The 18,469-nt window shown below is 46.7% G+C and overlaps 1 protein-coding gene across 1 annotated transcript in view; it reads left to right on the plus strand.

Moving 5' to 3' along the window:
* LOC123356962 (general transcription factor 3C polypeptide 1-like) overlaps positions 1-18,469 on the plus strand; it is a gene marked incomplete at its 3' end in the record, with an annotated part of 77,370 nt that overhangs the window by 17,305 nt on the left and 41,596 nt on the right. The window contains exons 8-11 of the mRNA XM_045000216.1: positions 4,961-5,076; positions 6,930-7,254; positions 8,130-8,341; positions 9,210-9,349. Of these exons, the coding sequence (XP_044856151.1) occupies positions 4,961-5,076; positions 6,930-7,254; positions 8,130-8,341; positions 9,210-9,349 (793 nt within the window). The remainder of the gene's footprint in view (positions 1-4,960; positions 5,077-6,929; positions 7,255-8,129; positions 8,342-9,209; positions 9,350-18,469) is intronic.

Consider the following 18,469-nt stretch of genomic DNA (forward strand, 5'->3'; position numbering starts at 1 on the left):
GGGCAGCGGGACGCAGCAGCCAGCACATCTCTCATCCTGCGCCGCTTCCCGCAGCCCTCATCGGCCTGGGGCAGCAAACCGTGGCCAGGGGGAGCTGTGATTGGCCGAACCTGCAGACGTGGCAGGTGAACAAACCGGCCTGGCCCGCCAGGGTGCTTACCCTGGCAAGCTGCGTGCCAAAGGTTGCCGATCCCTGCTGTAGACTGTTTATATTTTCAAAGTGAAAAAGTGGGGTGGGGATGGGATCACGCAGGAGCATGCTGATGGGGAGTGTAAAAAAAAAAAAAAAACCTGACACCTTATAGTAAAGAGCAGGGTGTGAGAACAGCCACTCCTGTGCTGCTCTTAATCCCAGCCTCTCCCTTCATATCTAGCTCCACCCTAGCATCTTGCCTACTACCTCACTCACACTGTCACTTATTAAATGGCTTTGTTCCCCTGCACTCAGCCTTGTGTAAACGTCAGTGCGGATCAGGTTTATGATTTGCCAAGGTACCAGTCAGATTTTAATACAGAAATCTAATAATCTAGATTTCAGCTTGACGAGTGTTATAGCCAATGTTAGATGGAATCTAATAGATTAATAACCCCTTTTTATTGAGTCCAGAAAGTGTTAGTTTACTAATTTAATGACAGGTTCTTTTCAGCCAACTTTTATCTTGGACAGTACTTCTCAGATCAGTACACTTTGTTTCTCATAACCAATTGATGTATTAATTCACCCAGAATCACATTAGTATACAATCAACAGTTCATCAATCGAGGTAGACAAAACCAGTGTTTTAGGCCTGTACTGAGCACAACAATATAATCTTACAAGCAATTGTCATAGACTAGGGTTGAGGTTCAGCAGTTACTTTAATGCAAATCACCAAAATTTCTTGTAACGTTTACTTGTGATCATCAGTTGTCTAGTATCTAATACACTTATCACAATTCCAGAATTTCTTCAAGGAGTAAGAATATACGTGTCTGTAAGGCACTTCTAACTGCCTGCTATTTGAATGGTTTGGTGTCAAAGCAGAACACAAGAATGGCCTTACTGGGTCAGACCAAGGGTCCATCTAGTCCAGTATCCTGTCTTCCGACAGTGGCCAGTGCCAGGTTCCCCAGAGGCAATGAACAGAACAGGTAATCATCAAGTGATCCATCCCCTGTCGCTCATTCACAGTTTCTGGGAAACAGAGGCTAGGGACACCATGCCTGCCCAATGGCTAATAGCCATTGATGGACCTATCCTCCATGAACTTATATAGTTCTTTTTTGAACCTTGTTATGGTCTTGGCCTTCACAACATCCTCTGGCAAGGAGTTCCACAGGTTGACTGTTCGTTGTGTGAAGAAATACTTCCTTTTATTTGTTTTAAACAGGTTTAGAATATCAAAAGGAATTGCTTAAAATTATGGTTCATATCTCTTTTAGGCCAATTTGCTTGAACTTATAAAGCACAGCATTAGGGATGAAATACCGTTTAAAAAGTTAACCATTTAAATGATTAAAAATGTCATTTAAACAGTTAATTGATTAAGCAGCTGAGGCCAATTCCACTGGCCAGTGCGGCAGGGGCCAATCCCGCCGGCCAGCGCAGCTGGGGCCACTGCTCCAGCCAGATGTCACTGCTCCAGCCAGGCAGCAGGGCCACTGGTGTTGGCCGGCTGGCCCGGGATTAACAGTTAAGGCGGGTTAACTGGTAAGACTAATACTTACCGATCTAAGATATAGTTACTTGAGTGTAGACTCAGCAAGCTAATCTTTGAAATGAAATCTCACCAATTAAACCAGGGATGGGGGGGAAGAGTCCTTTCCACACAGTTGTCTGAGGCATCAGTTGCATTTAGGATTCTGCAGCTTCTTCATGGGTTCAATCAACACTTGGTCCTGTGACCCTCGACGAAAAGAGTCTTTCCCCGCTCAGTGAGCTGTGGGTTCCTCAGTTTTATATGCCGTGATTCCAGGGGCCATTGGAGAGGGTCACCCATTGGATTTCTGTTGGACACATGCCAAATAAGGGTTCAGACTTCAGCTCTATATCTCTGCTGCTTCCATTGGCATCCAGTAGATGGCATCTGTGTATAATGCATTTCTTCAATTTTTTCCTTATTGGAGGCTTTTTCTGTTTGATTAACTTCAAGAATTGTATTTCAGTATTAGCCCACATTAACTGGATTTCTGCCCTTTTTAAGCAATTTCTTTTAATAATTCAAAGGCATACCCTAGTTTATATATTTCAGCATCTTCCTTGTGCCATACAATTCCTTTAACTTCTAGAATGCAACATTTATTTACAACAGGGGTTCTCAAACTCGGAGAAAATGTGCATATGGATAAAACCTCTATGAGATATTCTGGCCTAGGCAATTAACTGTACTCTCATTTAGCAAATTTAGTTTCTGTTCGTGTGGGAGAATGGTGCAAATCTGTCTTAATCCCAGAACATGAGAAGGGAAGCATCCAGGAATGAGGAAACTATATCAAGGAATAAAGTTGCTATCACATGAGATGAAGATACAGGAATACATCTTCACTGCTAGGATTAGGAGAACAATGGAATCCTTCCTTGAGCAAGAACAATTCAGCTTTAGTAAAAAATGAGGAGCAACAGATGCAATGTTGGTAATTCAGCAGGAGAGAAGTGGCTAGAGTACCAACAGGATAGCAACAATTTTTAAGCTTCGGTTAAGAATTCTGCATTAGACTGTGGATCCTGTACCCTTCTCTTCCCTTTTTTTGGTACCTGCCTTTCCTTTTTCAAATATGCCTGGACGTCCATGATATCAGACTGTTGGGTCTTACAGGTCATCCAAAAGGGTACACCCTCTAATTCCATATCATACCCTCCTCCACCACTACCCTCCCTGTCTCTCTTGAGGGACCAATCTCACATGAGTCATGTGTCCAGAAATACTATCACTACTGGAGTTGGGAGCAGTAGAGCCAGTCCTCCTACCCTTCCAGGGAAAATGATTTTATTCCCTATCCTGGACCTCAGGTTCCTTAACACCTCCATCAGTTTCTGCATGGTGACTTTGGCATCTATCACACATTCATTAGATCGCATGGACTGGTTCAGTACCCTCAATTTGCAAGACACCTTTTCATGTTGCAATAGCAAGAAACTTCTTCATTTCCAAGTACTACACAATCATCAATTCAGGGTTCTCCTGTTCAGCCTCTTCACTGCTCCTGGTGTTTACAAAATACCTGTTTGTAGTATGTGCCCATCTCCATCATCCGGGTATTTGTGTACCCATTCCTCAACGATTGGTTAATCCGCAGAAGATCAGCTCAGCAGGTCTCAGACTCAGTAAAATCAACCTTACATCTGTTCTCAAACGTAAAACTAAAGTGTGGTGTTGAGAAAGTGAATAAGGAAGTGTTATTTACCCCTTTTCATAACACAAGAACAAGGGGTCACCCATTGAAATTAATGGGCAGCAGGGTTAAAACAAACTATAAGGTAGTACTTCTTCACACAATGCACAGACAACCTGTGGAACTCGTTGCCAAGGGATGTTGTGAAGGCCAGAAGTATAACTGGGTTCAAAAAGGAATTAGATGAGTTCATGAAAGATAGGTTCATCAATGGCTAATAGCCAAGATTTTCAGGGATGCAGCTCCATTGTCTGAGTGTCCCTAAGCCTCTAACTGCCAGAAGCTGGGTTTGGATGACAGGCAGTGGATCACTCGATACTTGCCCTGTTCTTTTCATTCCCTCTGAAGCATCTGGCACTGGCAACAGTTGGAAGACAAGATACTGGGCTAGATGGACCGTTGGTCTGACCCAGGATGGGCATTCTCATGTTCTTATAATACCTTAATATAACACATCTTGGTGATTTCCTGAACTGTCTTTTTATTGCTTATGGCAGTGCTTCAAAGGGCAAATCAGTCTCCTCTCAAAAATTATCAAAATGGACAATGGAGTGTATAAAAATTTCCTACCTTATTAGCAAACTCCAGCCACAGTAACTGCTCATTCTGCCATACCTCACACAGCCTCAGCAGTGTGCTTCAGTAGGATACCAATATCTGAAATTTGCAGAGTAGCAAATTGATCTTCATTGTATATTTTTTCCAGGCATTATTCCTTGGTATCAGCTTTCAGAGTAGATGCACAGATGGGAAGAGCAGACCTACGATCTCTGTTCAAATGAGCTCTGAGTTCCCATCACCTCGAGCTCTGAGTTGCCTGTTAATCACTATGAGAGAGAGCCACATGCACAGGAACTCAAAGAAGGAGGAATGGTTACTTATAGTAACTGTGGCTTTTTAAGATGTTTTTTGCATGTGGATCCCATGACCCACAGCTCAGAGACTCTTTGAGATTCTGGATGGTGAGAAGGAACTGAGGGGAGTGAGCAGGGTCACACTGCCCTTCATGTCCTTAGGGGAGAGAGTGCGAGGACACAAAGGGTGCATGCATGACCCCTTAATGGACCCTGCTTTTGAAGTTTCTGAACTCCTGTGAAAGAGGTGCTACCATGCCATGAGTGGGATCCACATGCACAGAACATCTTGGAGAAGCACATTTCAGTTACTTACCTTATAGTAACCATTTCTTTTCACAGCTAACCACTCAAGTTAACGTGTCAAATTTCCACAGGCAGACTTAACTCTGCCCCTTGTGCATGTGCATTATGGTCTTCTTTAACTAAATGAGCACATACTATTTCACAAATATAATGTAGTAGAAATCTTTTTTACAGCCTTAGATACACATATTCTGTTGTACAACACTGTATTATGTGTGTATGCCAGTGAAAATGATTTATAGTAGTAAGTGTTGAAGTAGACATTCTGATGTATGTTTGAAAATCTTAAGCTTTTAAGACAGTTATGTTCAAGCTGACAACAGTTGTTCAGGCCGGATCTGATGGCCTCTGCATCTCAGCCAGATTGTTTCAGTATGAGGTGATTCCTGTAAACTTAAGTTTAAACTTTTTTCCCCTCCCTAAAACAGTTGAAAGTAGGGGAACCAAAGGAATTTCTCAGGCGGAAATTCGATCGGCTATGAATGTGGGGAAGCTAGAAGCACGGATGCTTTGTCGTCTTCTAGAGAGATACAAAGTTGTCAAGGTAATGTCTTGTGGATTAAAATGAGATTAAAGACAAGGTTACATCTACCATCACTGTGGAAATAAATTATAACTTACTGGTCACTTTTTCTCAAAAAAGAGAAATAATAGAAGGGATTTGAAGATGACCAGTGAAAAAAGAGGCCTGTAGTTTAGAAGGGATAGCATATGCAAAATGAATGGTGAAGGCAGTGTTTGAAAAATTAATTCAACATCAATAGCGTAGAATTTTAAGGTGTTTAGGTGTTGTTGTGCTCAGCATTGCAACACATGACAGATTTGGAAGCCTAAATCTCATTTCTGAAATGGATTTAGGCACTTAGGAGCCTAAACTCCATTGACAGTTGAAAATGAGATTTGAAAATGAGATTTAGGCTCCAAATCAATTAGGTGTTGCAACGCTGAGTGCAGCCATGTCTAATACCTTTAAAAATCTAGGCCTAAGCCTACTTTTCAAGCTGCAATACACAAATTCCCCAAGCCATGCCCCTCCTTGCCCAGTCCCTGGTTAGCTGCCCCAATACTTAATTTACCCGTACGCAATAGGAGACAGAAAATGCTGGCTGTTTGAAAATGGCACTGGCTCACCTAGATGGGATAGTGGGAAAGAAGATATGGAAATTGAGTTTGACCCCCAGAATTCAAATCCTTTCCAGCTGACTTCAGTATATATCCCATAATACACAGGGAGAAAAGTCCCGGAATGTATAGAACTCAGAAGTGAAGCAAAGCACCATGTGGTACTCACCCATAATGGTGCACAGTCCCCGTGTAGACACAGTGACGTGTATTGGATCAGAAAACAGTTGACGGTGTGTACACAATCAGTGCATACAATATAATACACAAAAACTCAGTGCAAGGTAAACCCCTCTGCGTAGATAAAGCTTTAGTAGCTTCTACTGAGGGACTTTGTCAAAAGGCCTTTTGAAATTTAAATAAATTGTCAGTTGGTTCTCCTTTATCTGAACATGTCACTAAAGTAACAAAGAATTCTAAAAGATTAGTGGTACCTTATTTTCCTTTGAGGACGCTATGCTGTTAAACCCTGTCATACCTTGATCTTCCAGGTTTTTTCTTGTTCTAGTTTTAACTATCATTTTAACCAATTTACCATATAAGGCTTACCGGACAATAACTGCCTGTATCACCCCAAGAGCCTTTTTTAAGTATAGATACATTTGCTACCCTCCAACCCTTCAGTATAGCAATTGTTTTAATAAGATTTCATGTCATTGTGGCCAAGAAATTCGTAGGATTTTTTTTTTAAATATTCCCAGGATTCATATCTAGAGTTACTTTGTATAAGATTATAAAAGGAATATAAACATGCTTCAGGACATAAACCAACCATTCATTGATTGGGGTGAGGTGGAGGTAGGAAGAAATTCCTTAAGTGTTTGTTCTGGGCGTTTCTACACTTGAAGCATCTGGTTCTGGCCACTGTCAGACCAGATAATGGAGTAGAAGGACCCCGATCTGATCCAGCCCTTGTAAGTCCCATATTCCAATAACTTCACAGAGAATTAAGATTCTAGAAGAGTATGCGTCAAACTGATTAAGAAACAAATACCTTGGTTTTGTTCAGATGTCTCTAATACAGAATAAGAGAAAATACATTGTGGTATGTGATTGTTTTCTATGCAGGATACAGAATTTTTGTGTAAACGGAATGTTTCTCTGTTTTCCATGAGCTGCAAGCATGGCCGGCCTAGTTATTTAAGAATAGGGATTAAAGCTTTGGGAGGTGGGGCTATGAGGAGGAGGAGTTCAGAATCTGGGTGGTCAGAGGACAAGGATAATGGAAGGGGAAACGGAAGAATTTGGCAAAATAATGACTTTCAGTCCTCTTAGGGATTTATGGAAGATGAAGGTCGGCAACGAACAACAAAGTATATTTCACACGTTTTTGCAGAAGAGAGTGATTTAAGCCGTCAGTTTGAGAGGGAGAAGGCCCGGAGTGAACAGTTAGCGACAGTTAGCTTGGCTCTAGTGCATGAAGACTCCCTGCCTGAGGAAGATCTGTCTCCTGTAGAGGAAGACACTTTCCTCTCAGAATCAGATAATGAGGAAGAGATGAAATACAACAAGAAACGAGAAAAAGGAGTGAAAGCCAACTCAGATTCACTGCTGAAATTCAGTTTCCGAGATGGCCCCCATCAGTCAACGCCAACTAAAGGTAGGGAATGGTTCTCTGGGGAGTCTGGCTTTCTCATGTAGGTTTCCTTTGAAGAAAATAGAGAGGACATCAGGTTTGTTTAAAATAAAAAAGTCTCTTCTGCAGCATTGCCTGCACCCTGTTTGTGGTTGGTGTTCTCTCCCCAAAACTTACAATGTTGTTGGGGGGTAAGGGGTGACACATTCATTCCTAACCCCACAGTCTCTTCCTTCTGCTGGGGAGTTGGAACACCTTCCTTGCCTAAGGCTGCTAGACTCTTGGGAAACTGGTGTAGGGCTGTGGCACAGGTGCTTCTTCCCAGTCCCCTGTGCATTCCCATCCATCTCTCCAATGAGCTATGGGTAGGGGGTCACCGGACCTGCCATAGATTTATGGAAAGGCTACAGAGGTGCATATTGTGAACGCCTGCTCTTTTCATGCTCCAGGGGAGGTTCCTCTCAGGCAAGACAGTCTTTGAAGCAGGAGACAATCTCCTCCCTCTCCCCCCCTTTCTTCAGGCCTCAGCTGCTGACCAAGCTAATCCTACCCCCTACTATCAGGTAGGACTCTACCTGGAGAGTCTTCTACCTGCAGTCAGGGAGGGGGAAATGAGCATCACCTGGAGGATGTAAATTTCCAGAATTCACTCAAATAATATTTAACTTTTTAAGACTGAGCATAGCTGTTTACTCTCCCTGAGCCTCCCTGTTTCCTGCAATGGCCTTATTGGATAGAAGATGCTTGAAGAGTATAGCAGGAGACACTTTAAGTGAAACTGTCTGCAGGCCTGGGCTAGGTTCCTGTCATCTAGGGAATGGCTGGGCCATGGGAAAACCTGTAGGAGCTGGACAATGAAGTGGCCAGCCTAACTGGACTTCTCGGTGTTCTTAAATTAGGCTGCAAGTTCCAAGCCACGAAGACCCCGGTGAAGAAGCTGCCTTCCCCCCACCTTCTTGAAGATCCCGATGAGCTCCCTGATGGATTTGCAGAGGAGGATTCTAGTTTGGACACTATAAAGCAGGAATCTAATCTCTCTCTAGGCACTCATTCCATAGATGAAGATGGGGATATGGCTGTGATTGAGGAGGTCAGGCTTGAAGACCCCAAGGTACGATATTATGGCCTGATACTTGCTGTCTTGTTGGTACAGCTGCTTGAAGTATGAGAATTCCTGCAACATTGGGCAGGTGACCCTCTGAGTGACAGTTTTCTACTTTTCATAGCAAGACTTCCAGTTACAATCCCTTTGTTTCATTGGTTATTTTGTCCCTCTGCTTCCCCATCTCCCTGCACACATTCAGCCTGATTCTGTTTAAAGGTTATCAGCAGCCTAGTTGAGTCATGCAATTCAAAGTTTAGGCAGTGGAATGAGCGGATGAAACTGCTTTCATAGGAACTTCCCCATTGTCAGTCTTTCAGCTTTGGGGGCTTGGGAAATGCCACTCGCTTGCACGCTGAGCAGACTTTCTTCTTCAGTCGCTGTGCACGTTGATCGCCATTTACCTAAAACACTCAGAAACAAGCATAGCCAGATGCCGTAGGGCTAAAACCGAGTGAGATTCATAGGAAGAGCTAGCATGTGCTAGACCTAAAGTCATCCTGTAGTTGGAGTGGTAGAGATCTGGTGCTGAAGATTCAGGGTTCAAAACCTGATGGTGATGCATGATTTGGGCATGGTTATTGAAGTTTGGTGGAAGATAGACCAGTTGTTTAGGACACAAGCTTCAGACATGGGAAAGCTGGGTTCAGTTCTCTGCTCCACCAAATTCCCGGTATGACCTTGGGCAGGTCACTTAGTCTGTGCTTCAGTTCCCATCTACAAGATGGGAATAATAGTACTGCTCTGCATCACCAGGTTGCTGAGAAGATAACACATTAAAGTTGAGAGAGACTCAGATACTATGGTGATAGAGGGACAGACAGGAACTCCTTGAGTTTGTACAGACTGAATTTCCTCTCTCCATGCTCTTCACTAGAAGAACGCTGAGCAAAAGAAGGAAAAGCGCTCCAGAACCACTGCAGTGGAGAGATCTCATGAAACATACCGGCTACTGAAGCGCCGAAATCTCATCGTAGAAGCTGTCCGAAACCTCCGCTTAATCGAAAGCTTGTTCACGTAAGACAGGGTCTGAAAGCTGTTTACTTGTTTAGTGGGAGCGTGAAGCATTATGGTAGCACAATTACTGCTTTGAAACATCTGTGCACTTCGTTACATGGTGGTTGATCCTGGTTTCCTGTTGGCAGCATGTTCTGTACTGTAGGAATGCAGGTATTTAAAGTTTCAGAATAACTGCACCTTTTGATCCCCTCCATGGTCTGCTCAAGGAATGCCCTCACAGCCTCTAGTCCATCTCCCTACTGAGCAGAGGTATAGGTTTGCAGCCCCTTTATTCTTCACTGTGTTTATCCCAGCAGGTCTGACTAAAGTCCAACCCCTGCACTTCACTTTGAGCTGGTCTACACTGGGGGGCGGGGATCGATCTAAGATACACAACTTCAGCTACGTGAATAGTGTAGCTGAAGTCGAAGTATCTTAGTTCAACTTACCTGGCCGTCCTCACAGCGGCTAGTCGACTGTCGCGGCTCCCCCGTCGATGCTGCTTACTCCTCCTGCCGAGGTGGAGTACGGGCGTCGATTCATGGATCGATTTATCGTGTCCAGACAAGACGCGATAAATCGATCCCCAATAGATCGGTGGGTAGTATAGACGTACCCTTTGTCTCAGAGGGCTATTAGCTGTATGCCAGCAGCTACAAATAACAAGAGTTCTGTCAAAGCACAATACATTTATTTTAGGATATGTCTGACACAATAAACATATACAATAAAAGGTCTAATTGCATATATAAGCTTCTTCGAGTGATGGTCCCTATGAGTATTCCACGTGTGGGTGCGGATGCACGCCATGTGCCACGCCATCCAGAAGTGTTTCTTAGCAGTGTTAGTTGACCCACACATACGTAGTGTCTCCTCATGCTCCCAGCTGAGGGTGTAAGAGGTAGTGTGGGGTGATGCATCTCCAGTTCCCTCTTACTGCAGCATGGCCTGAGTCAGAACCCACTGTTCCTTCATGCTCTTTGTTTTCTGAGAATGACTTACTTCTGCCTAGTTGTAAATAGTTTGCACATAGTTTTTCTTAGGCCTGGTCTACACTAGGACTTTAATTCGAATTTAGCAGCGTTAATTCGAACTAACCGCTCAACCTTCCACACCAGGAAGCCATTTAATTCGAACTAGAGGGCTCTTTAGTTCGAATTCGGTACTCCACCCCGACAGGTGCAGTAACGCTAAATTCGACATGGCTAGCTCGAATTAGGCTAGGTGTGGATGCAAATCGAACTTAGTAGCTCCGGGAGCTATCCCACAGTGCACCACTCTGTTGACGCTCTGGGCAGCAGTCCGAGCTTCGATGCTCTGAGCAGCCACACAGGAAACGACCCGGGAAAATTTGAATTCATTTTCCTGTCTGGGCACTTTGAATCTGACGTCCTGGCTGGACATCGGGGCGAGCTCCGCAGCACCTGCAACGATGCAGAGCTCTCCAGCAGAGGAGTTCATGTTATCTGTGAATAGAAAGAGGGACCCAGCATAGACTGACTGGGAACTCTTCGATCTGATCGGTGTGTGGGGCGAGGAGTCTGTGCTTTCGGAGCTGCGCTCCAAAACACGGAATGCGAAGACCTACGAGAAGGTCTCCAAAGCCATGAGAGACAGAGGATACAGGCGGGATGCAACGCAGCGCCGCATGAAAATCAAGGACCCCAGACAAGGCTACCAAAAAATCAAAGCGGCAAACGGATGCTACAGAGCCTGCCACCACTGCCCCACCAGTGACCGTGGACTCTGATGATGGGACAGTGTCGACGGACAGTTCCTCGACGATGTTCACGGACGGGGAAGATGAGGAAGTGTTTGTGGAGGACGAGGCAGGCGAGAGCGCTTACAACGCTGGTTTCCCCGACAGCCAGGATCTATTCATCACCGTCACGGAGATCCCCTACCAACCCTCCCCGGCCATGAACCCGGATCCTGAATCAGGGGAAGGAGCAGTCGGTAAGTGCTTTAACCATGTTAACTTTTATTCTTAATATAACAGGAATCTGAAGTGTGTGAGAAGGAGGTCTCTCTATATATGGTGATAGAACAGAAATCCTCCTGGGAGATCTCCACGAAGCTCTCCTTCCGTTAATCGATAAGCATCAGCAGGAGGTTCCTGGGGAGAGCTGCCTTATTGGGAGCTCCGTGATAGCACCTTTTTCCGCGCGAGGCTTTCATGCGGTATTCAGGGAGCATTGCCTCCCCGAGCACGGCTGCATAGGTCCGTGGTTCGTGATAGATTTCACGCAGCATGCGCTCTCTATCTCCTTCAGTGCCCGTCCTCACGGTGATCTCGCTAGGAGACTCATGCATCTAAGTAGTGGAATTACTGTTATGGTGCGCCTGGTCCAAAGTATTTTTAATAAATCCACGGACAGACGGCATAGCACAGACTCAGCACGCAGCTGCGTGACGAGCGTAACGGAAAGCCAAAGAATATAATGGACGCTCATGGAGGGAGGGGGGAATGAGGACGCAAGGTATCCCACAGTTCCTGCTGTCTCCGAAAATCATTTGCATTCTTGGATGAGCTCCAAATGCTTCTAGGGTCAAACACAGTGTCTGCGGTGGGTCAGGGCATAGTTCGGCAATTTGCGCACACACCCCACCCACCACCAGAAGTGAAAACAATCCTCTGTTGACTCTTTTACATGTCACCCTATCTTTACTGAATGCTGCAGATAGACGCGATGGTGCAGCACTCAACACCAACATCCTTGCTCCCCCCACGCTATGGATGGCTGATGGTACAAAAAGATGGGTATCCGTCCTCATCATCAGCCTATTGGCACATGGGGCAGTGCAAAAGGGCTGGTAACCATGCCGACTAGCATCAGTAAGGTCGATCAAGGACGCCTGTCCCTAATTTTTGATGGCAGATGGTGCAATATGGCTGGTAACCGTCCTCCTCATTGCAACAGGTGGCTGAGCTCCATCAGCCCCCACCCTTCATTGTAAATAAAAGATTCAATTGCCCCTGGACTAGCAGAGGGATGATGGGCTCCTTCATCCACAGTCCTTAATGTCCTGCCTGGACTATCATTGCAGCTGGAGGCTTCCTTCCACTCATTTCTCACAAACAAGTCACTGTGTCTTATTCCTGCATTCTTTATTACTTCATCACACAAGTGTTGTGACAATGGTATGGTAGCCCAGGAAGGCTGGGGTAAGAACGGAATGAACAGGTGGTGGTGTTGCAGGAGCACCCCCTGTGAATAGCATACAGCTCATAATTTATGCAGGATCGGACACAGAGCAGCTGTGCTCTCTGGTTCTATGATACAGTGGTTCTCTAGTACACTTGCCCATAATCTAGGCAGGACTGATTCTATTTTTAGATACCAAAAAGGAGGGATTGACTCAGGGAGTCATTCCCAATTTTGGCTTTTGCGCCCCTGGCTGCTCGGCCAGGGGCACTTATGACAGCACCAAATGGTGCAGTGCAAAAGGACAGGTAACCATGCCCATCTTATTACCATCTTATTACCAATTTATGGTATGGTAGATGGTACAATATGGCTGGTAACCATCTCTGCTGTCATGCAAAAGCAAAAGCATGCTGCTGTGTAGCGCTGCTGGCCCGCCTCTTGTCAGCGGCATCTAGTACACATACGGTGACATACACAAAAGGCAAAACAGTGTCCATGGTTGCCACGCTATGGCGTATGCCAGGGCAATTCTGGGAAAACGGGCTTGAAATGATTGTCTGCCGTTGCTTTCCTGGAGGAAGAAATGACTGGCGACATTTACCCAGAATCCACCGCGAAAATGATTTGTGCCCCAGCAGGCACAGGGGTCTCAACCCAGAATTCACAGAGACAGCCTAGACTCAGTTAATTGTTCGCAAAAATGTATCTTTGCAAGGAATTCACTCCCTGTTTCCCATCTCACAGCTTCCACTGTCTCCAGACCTGCCACAGCATCCCCCTCGCAGAGGCTGGCAAAGATTAGGCGGCGAAAGAAAAAGACAAGGGACAAGATGTTCGAGGAACGTATGGGCTGCTACCTAGCAGAGGCGGACCAGCAGAGCCAGTGGAGGGAGACCGTCTCTCTGTGCCAGCGCTCACACAGCGAACGGGAGGAGAGGTGGCGTGAGGAAGACAAGCAGGCGACTGAAACGCTGCTTGGACTAGTGAGGGAGCAAACGGACACGCTCAGGCGCCTTGTGGATGTTCTGCAGGACCGCAGGAGGACAGAGACACCCTGCAGTGTATCTGCAACCACACTCCCCTGCCACAAAGTCCCATACCCCCCTCACCGAAAATAATCAGGAGGAGGGGCGGCCGGGGACGTGAATACTGTCACTGCACCACAGCACAGTGCTCAAGTACCCAAAAGCTCTCATACCCTACATTTGCCGAAGTCCTTCACTTCCAGACTCACAGTAGTCCCAATCCCAGTCCCATCCCCTAACTGTCTACTTAATTAATAAAAATGCTTTGCTGTTAATTACTGTTTCCGTTATGTTTTTTCAAAGAAGACTGTGTTTGAATGGGGGGCGTGGGGAAGGGGGTGGTTAATTGCATAGGACAGTCACCTTTCCCAGGGTACAGACACGGGGGCAGGATCAGCAGCTGGTCACACACACGGTGCAGTCAGTAGGCACCCTGGTCGTTATGGGAGGTGGTTTCCAGGATCTGTGTGGGCGGGGGAGATGTGACTTTGCAGCGGGGGAGGGCGGTTACAGATCTTATACAGCGGTCCTTGTCCTGGACCGCTGAGTCACGCAGCTGAGGAATCTGTATCCGTCCTCCTCCACCACAAGGTCACATATCCGCCCGCACACAGAATTCCATAAAGAGGGATGGCAGGCTCCGTTGAAAGAAGCACTGCGGACCGCTCCAGGAGCAGGAGCCTGTCATTCCTTGAGTTTAGAGGCGGTCTTTACATCACCGCACACCCTACCCAGCACAGTCTGCGTCCCAGTTTCAACCCTTTCACGAAAAGTCATGAATAAAGAAACCTTTGTTAAGTAATAATGGGACATGTATTTTATTTTTACACGTGTGCTGGAAGTGGGGGTAACGGGGTGAACGGGGTATGTAACCGAAGAGGAGAGTCAACAGTAACTGGGTAAAGAAACGGGCAGGTTCAGCTTCTCTGTAAAGAAACTGAACAGTCACAGGTCACGCTGCTCGCTGCTCGCTGGTATTTGAAGAGTTCCTTGTCGCTGTCCCAGGCGCCTGTATAGGGCTTCATGAGCAAGTGCATTAGCGGGCAGGCTGGGTCCCCGAGGATGACTATAGGCATCTGCACATCCACAACAGTTATTTCGTGGTCCGGGAAGAAACTACCTTCCTGCAGGCGTCTGAGCAGCCCACAGTTCCTGAAAACACACGCATCATGAACCTTGCCCGGCCACCCGACGTTGATGTTTGTAAAACGTCCCCTATGGTCCCCCAGTGCTTGCAGCACCATTGAAAAGTAGCCCAATTTCTCATCAGCTGACTGTGGAAGAGGTGGACGATAAAGTGCGAGGAGGAGAAAACGGCGATGATCGCAGCGGGCTCCATGTTTGCAGTGCTGTGGCGTCCGCGCTGTCACTGACCAGAAAAGTGCACGAACAGATTGCCCGCAGGCGCTTTCAAGGAGGGCGGGAGGGAGGTTGTGATTGACGGTTCAATGACGACACTTACCCAAAACCACCCTCGACACATTTCTCCCCCCAGCAGGCATTGGGGGCTCTACCCAGCATTCCAATGGGTAGCGGGGACTGCGGGAACTGTGGGATAGCTTCCCACAGTGCACTGCTTCCAAAGTCGACGCTGGCCCCGTGAATGTGGACTCAGAAATTCGAATTAGTGTATTTAGTATGGATACACAAATTCGACTTCATAAGGTCGAATCCACAAATTCGAACTAAGTTGATTCGAAATAGTCTTGTAGTGTAGACAAGGCCTTAGTGTTTAGATCAGTTTTAGTATAATTAGTTTAGTTCTCTTCCCCGTTCAGGGACTGTATTTTGCCCCCCACCCCCATCTGGGACTATGCCCCAGATTCTGGTCTTAAAAAATTGTTTCCTGCCTGCACTCCTCCTCTGTGAGCAGTGAGCACTGGCAATGCCTTTACTGCCTGGGTGAGGCACACATTTCAGCTTACTGTGCTATCTGCAAATCCTTCTGCCCCAGACCTGGGAAGCCCACGAGCTCTGCCTTTGTAAATATCTGATGAAAGAAGCGATGAGACCCAGGGTGCACTCAGTCCGGGCTCGGGAGACCCTCCCTATACAGCACCCCTCCAAGCATAGATGACATTTAAATTATCCTACCACAGCTGAGCTAACGCCCCATTGAGATGTATGAGGCAGTTTGCAACCCTGAATGATTGTTTCGGGGTTTGCAGATGCAACCAGAAATCATTGCCATGGTGCACACTCCTTTCACATTTTCAAATTATTCTACCCGGCCATAAGCATTAAACTTACCTTTTTTAAAATGAAAGCTCAGATTTTGGAAAACAGGATGGCAACCTCAGAAAAAGAGCTAGGTTATTCTTATGGCACAGCCAGCCCAGTTCAAGTCTCGGGTTAGTTACTGGCTTAAAACCAGAAAAAAATCTTTCCTACATTATGACATCAGGCACATACCACACTGCAGTTGCTGTATGATAGCCACTGTTTCTAAACATGTCACAATTTAAGTTTGCCAGAGGATGTTGGTGACTAAGGGTACGTCTACACTACAGGATTATTCCGATTGTACATAAACCGGTTTTTAAAAAAGATTGTATAAAGTCGAGTGCACGCGGCCACACTAAGCACATTAATTCGGCGGTGTGCGTCCATGTACCGAGGCTAGCGTCAATTTCCGGAGCGTTGCACTGTGGGTAGCTATCCCATAGCTATCCCATAGTTCCCACAGTCTCCCCCGCCCATTGGAATTCTGGGTTGAGATCCCAGTGCCTGATGGGGCAAAAAACATTGTCGTGGGTGCTTCTGGGTACAGCCTCACCCCTCCCTCCGTGAAAGCAGCAGCAGTCAACCGTTTCGTGCCTTTTTTCCTGGGTGAACTGTGCAGATGCCATAGCACAGCAAGCATGGACCCTGCTCAGCTCAAGACAGCAATCATGGACGTTTTAAAAACCTCGCGCATTCTCGTGCACTCAATGCTGAACCGGGACCTGCAAAGCCAGGCAAGGAGGCGGCGGCTACGGCAGCGTGGCGACGAGAGTGATGAGGATATGGACACAGAATTCTGTCAAACTGTGGGCCCCTGCGCTTTGGAGATACTGCTGGTAATGGGGCAGGTTCTAGCCATTGAATGCCGATTTTGGGCCCGGGAAACAAGCACAGACTGGTGGGACCGCATAGTTTTGCAGGTGTGGGACGATTCGCAGTGGCTGTGAAACTTTCGCATGCGGAAGGGCACTTTCATGGAACTTTGTGACTTGCTTTCCCCTGCCCTGAAGCGCCAGAATACAAAGATGAGAGCAGCCCTCACAGTTGAGAAACGAGTGGCAATAGCCCTCTGGAAGCTTGCAATGCCAAACAGCTACCGGTCAGTCGGGAATCAATTTGGAGTGGGCAAATCTACTGTGGGGGCTGCTGTGATGCAAGTAGCCAAAGCAATCACTAAGCTGCTGCTACGAAAGGTTGTGACTCTGGGAAATGTGCAGATCATAGTGGATGGCTTTGCTGCAATGGGATTCCCTAACTGTGGTGGGGCGATAGATGGAACCCATATCCCTATCTTGGCACCAGGGCACCCAGTACGTAAACCGCAAGGGGTACTTTTCAATGGTGCTGCAAGCACTGGTGGATCACAAGGGACGTTTCACCAACATCCACATGGGATGGCCAGGAAGGGTTCATGACGCTCGCGTCTTCAGGAACACTACTCTGTTTAAACGGCTGCAGCAAGGGAATTACTTCCCAGACCAGAAAATAACAATTGGGGATGTTGAAATGCCTGTCGTTATCCTGGGGGACCCATCCTACCCCTTGATGCCATGAAGCCATACACAGGCAGCCTGGACAGTAGTCAGGAGCTGTTCAACTACAGGCTGAGCAAGTGCAGAATGGTGGTAGAATGTGCATTTGGCCGTTTAAAGGCACGCTGGCGCACATTACTGACTCGCTCGGACCTCAGCCAAACCAATGTCCCCATTGTTATTGCTGCTTGCTGTGTGCTCCACAATCTCTGTGAGAGTAAGGGGGAGACCTTTATGGCGGGGTGGGAGGCTGAGGCAAATCACCTGGCCGCTGATTACGCACAGCCAGACACCAGGGAGACTAGAAGAGCATACCAGGAAGCGGTGCGCATTAGAGAAGCTTTGAAAACCAGTTTCATCACTGGCCAGGGTACAGTCTGACTGTTGTGTTTCTTTCTCCTTGATGAAACCCTCCCCCCCCTTGATTGACTCATTCACTGTAAGTCACCCCCCCCCCTTTGATCACAGCTTGCTTTCTAAGGAAATAAAGTCACTCTCGTTTAAAAATCATGTATTCTTTATTACTTAATTATAAAAAGAGGGAGAGAACTGACAAGGTAGCCTGGGTGGGGTTTCGGAGGAGAATAGTAGGGAAGTAAAAGGCCACTATAAAAATTTCATAATAATGAGAGCCTTTTGGTTGGGCTGTTCACTGGGGTAGAGTGGGTGGGTGCACGGAGCCTACCCCCACAAGTTCTTACTCGTCTGGCGGGTGAGGAAGCTAAGGAACATGGTGAGGGGGGAGGGTGGTTATACAGGGGCTGCAGCGGCACTCTGTGATCCTGCTGACGTTCCTGAAGCTCCACCATATGCTGGAGCATGTCAGTTTGATCACGCAGCAGCCCCAGAGTTGCATCCCGCCACGGCTGATCTTCCTGCCGCCACCTCTCATCTCGAGCATCTCTCCTGTCCTCACGTTCGTCCCTCCTATCCTCACGTTGGTCCCTCCTGTCCTTACGGTCACTGGCATCTTTCCTGTACTTTGCTACCACGTCCTTCCACTCATTCAGATGCGCTCTTTCATTGCGGGTCACTTCCATGATTTCCGAAAACATTTCTTCTCGCGTCTTTTTTTTCCGCCGCCTTATCTGAGATAGCCTTCGGGACGGAGTAGGGATGCTTGAAAAATTTGTAGCTGCATGAGGGAGGGAAAAAAGGGAGAGAAGTATTTAAAAAGATACATTTTAGAGAACAATGGTCATACTCTTT

This window comes from Mauremys mutica, unplaced genomic scaffold, assembly GCF_020497125.1.
Source record: "Mauremys mutica isolate MM-2020 ecotype Southern unplaced genomic scaffold, ASM2049712v1 000094F_np12_subseq_1:153747_obj, whole genome shotgun sequence".
In the NCBI taxonomy this organism is placed as follows: Eukaryota; Metazoa; Chordata; order Testudines; family Geoemydidae; genus Mauremys; species Mauremys mutica.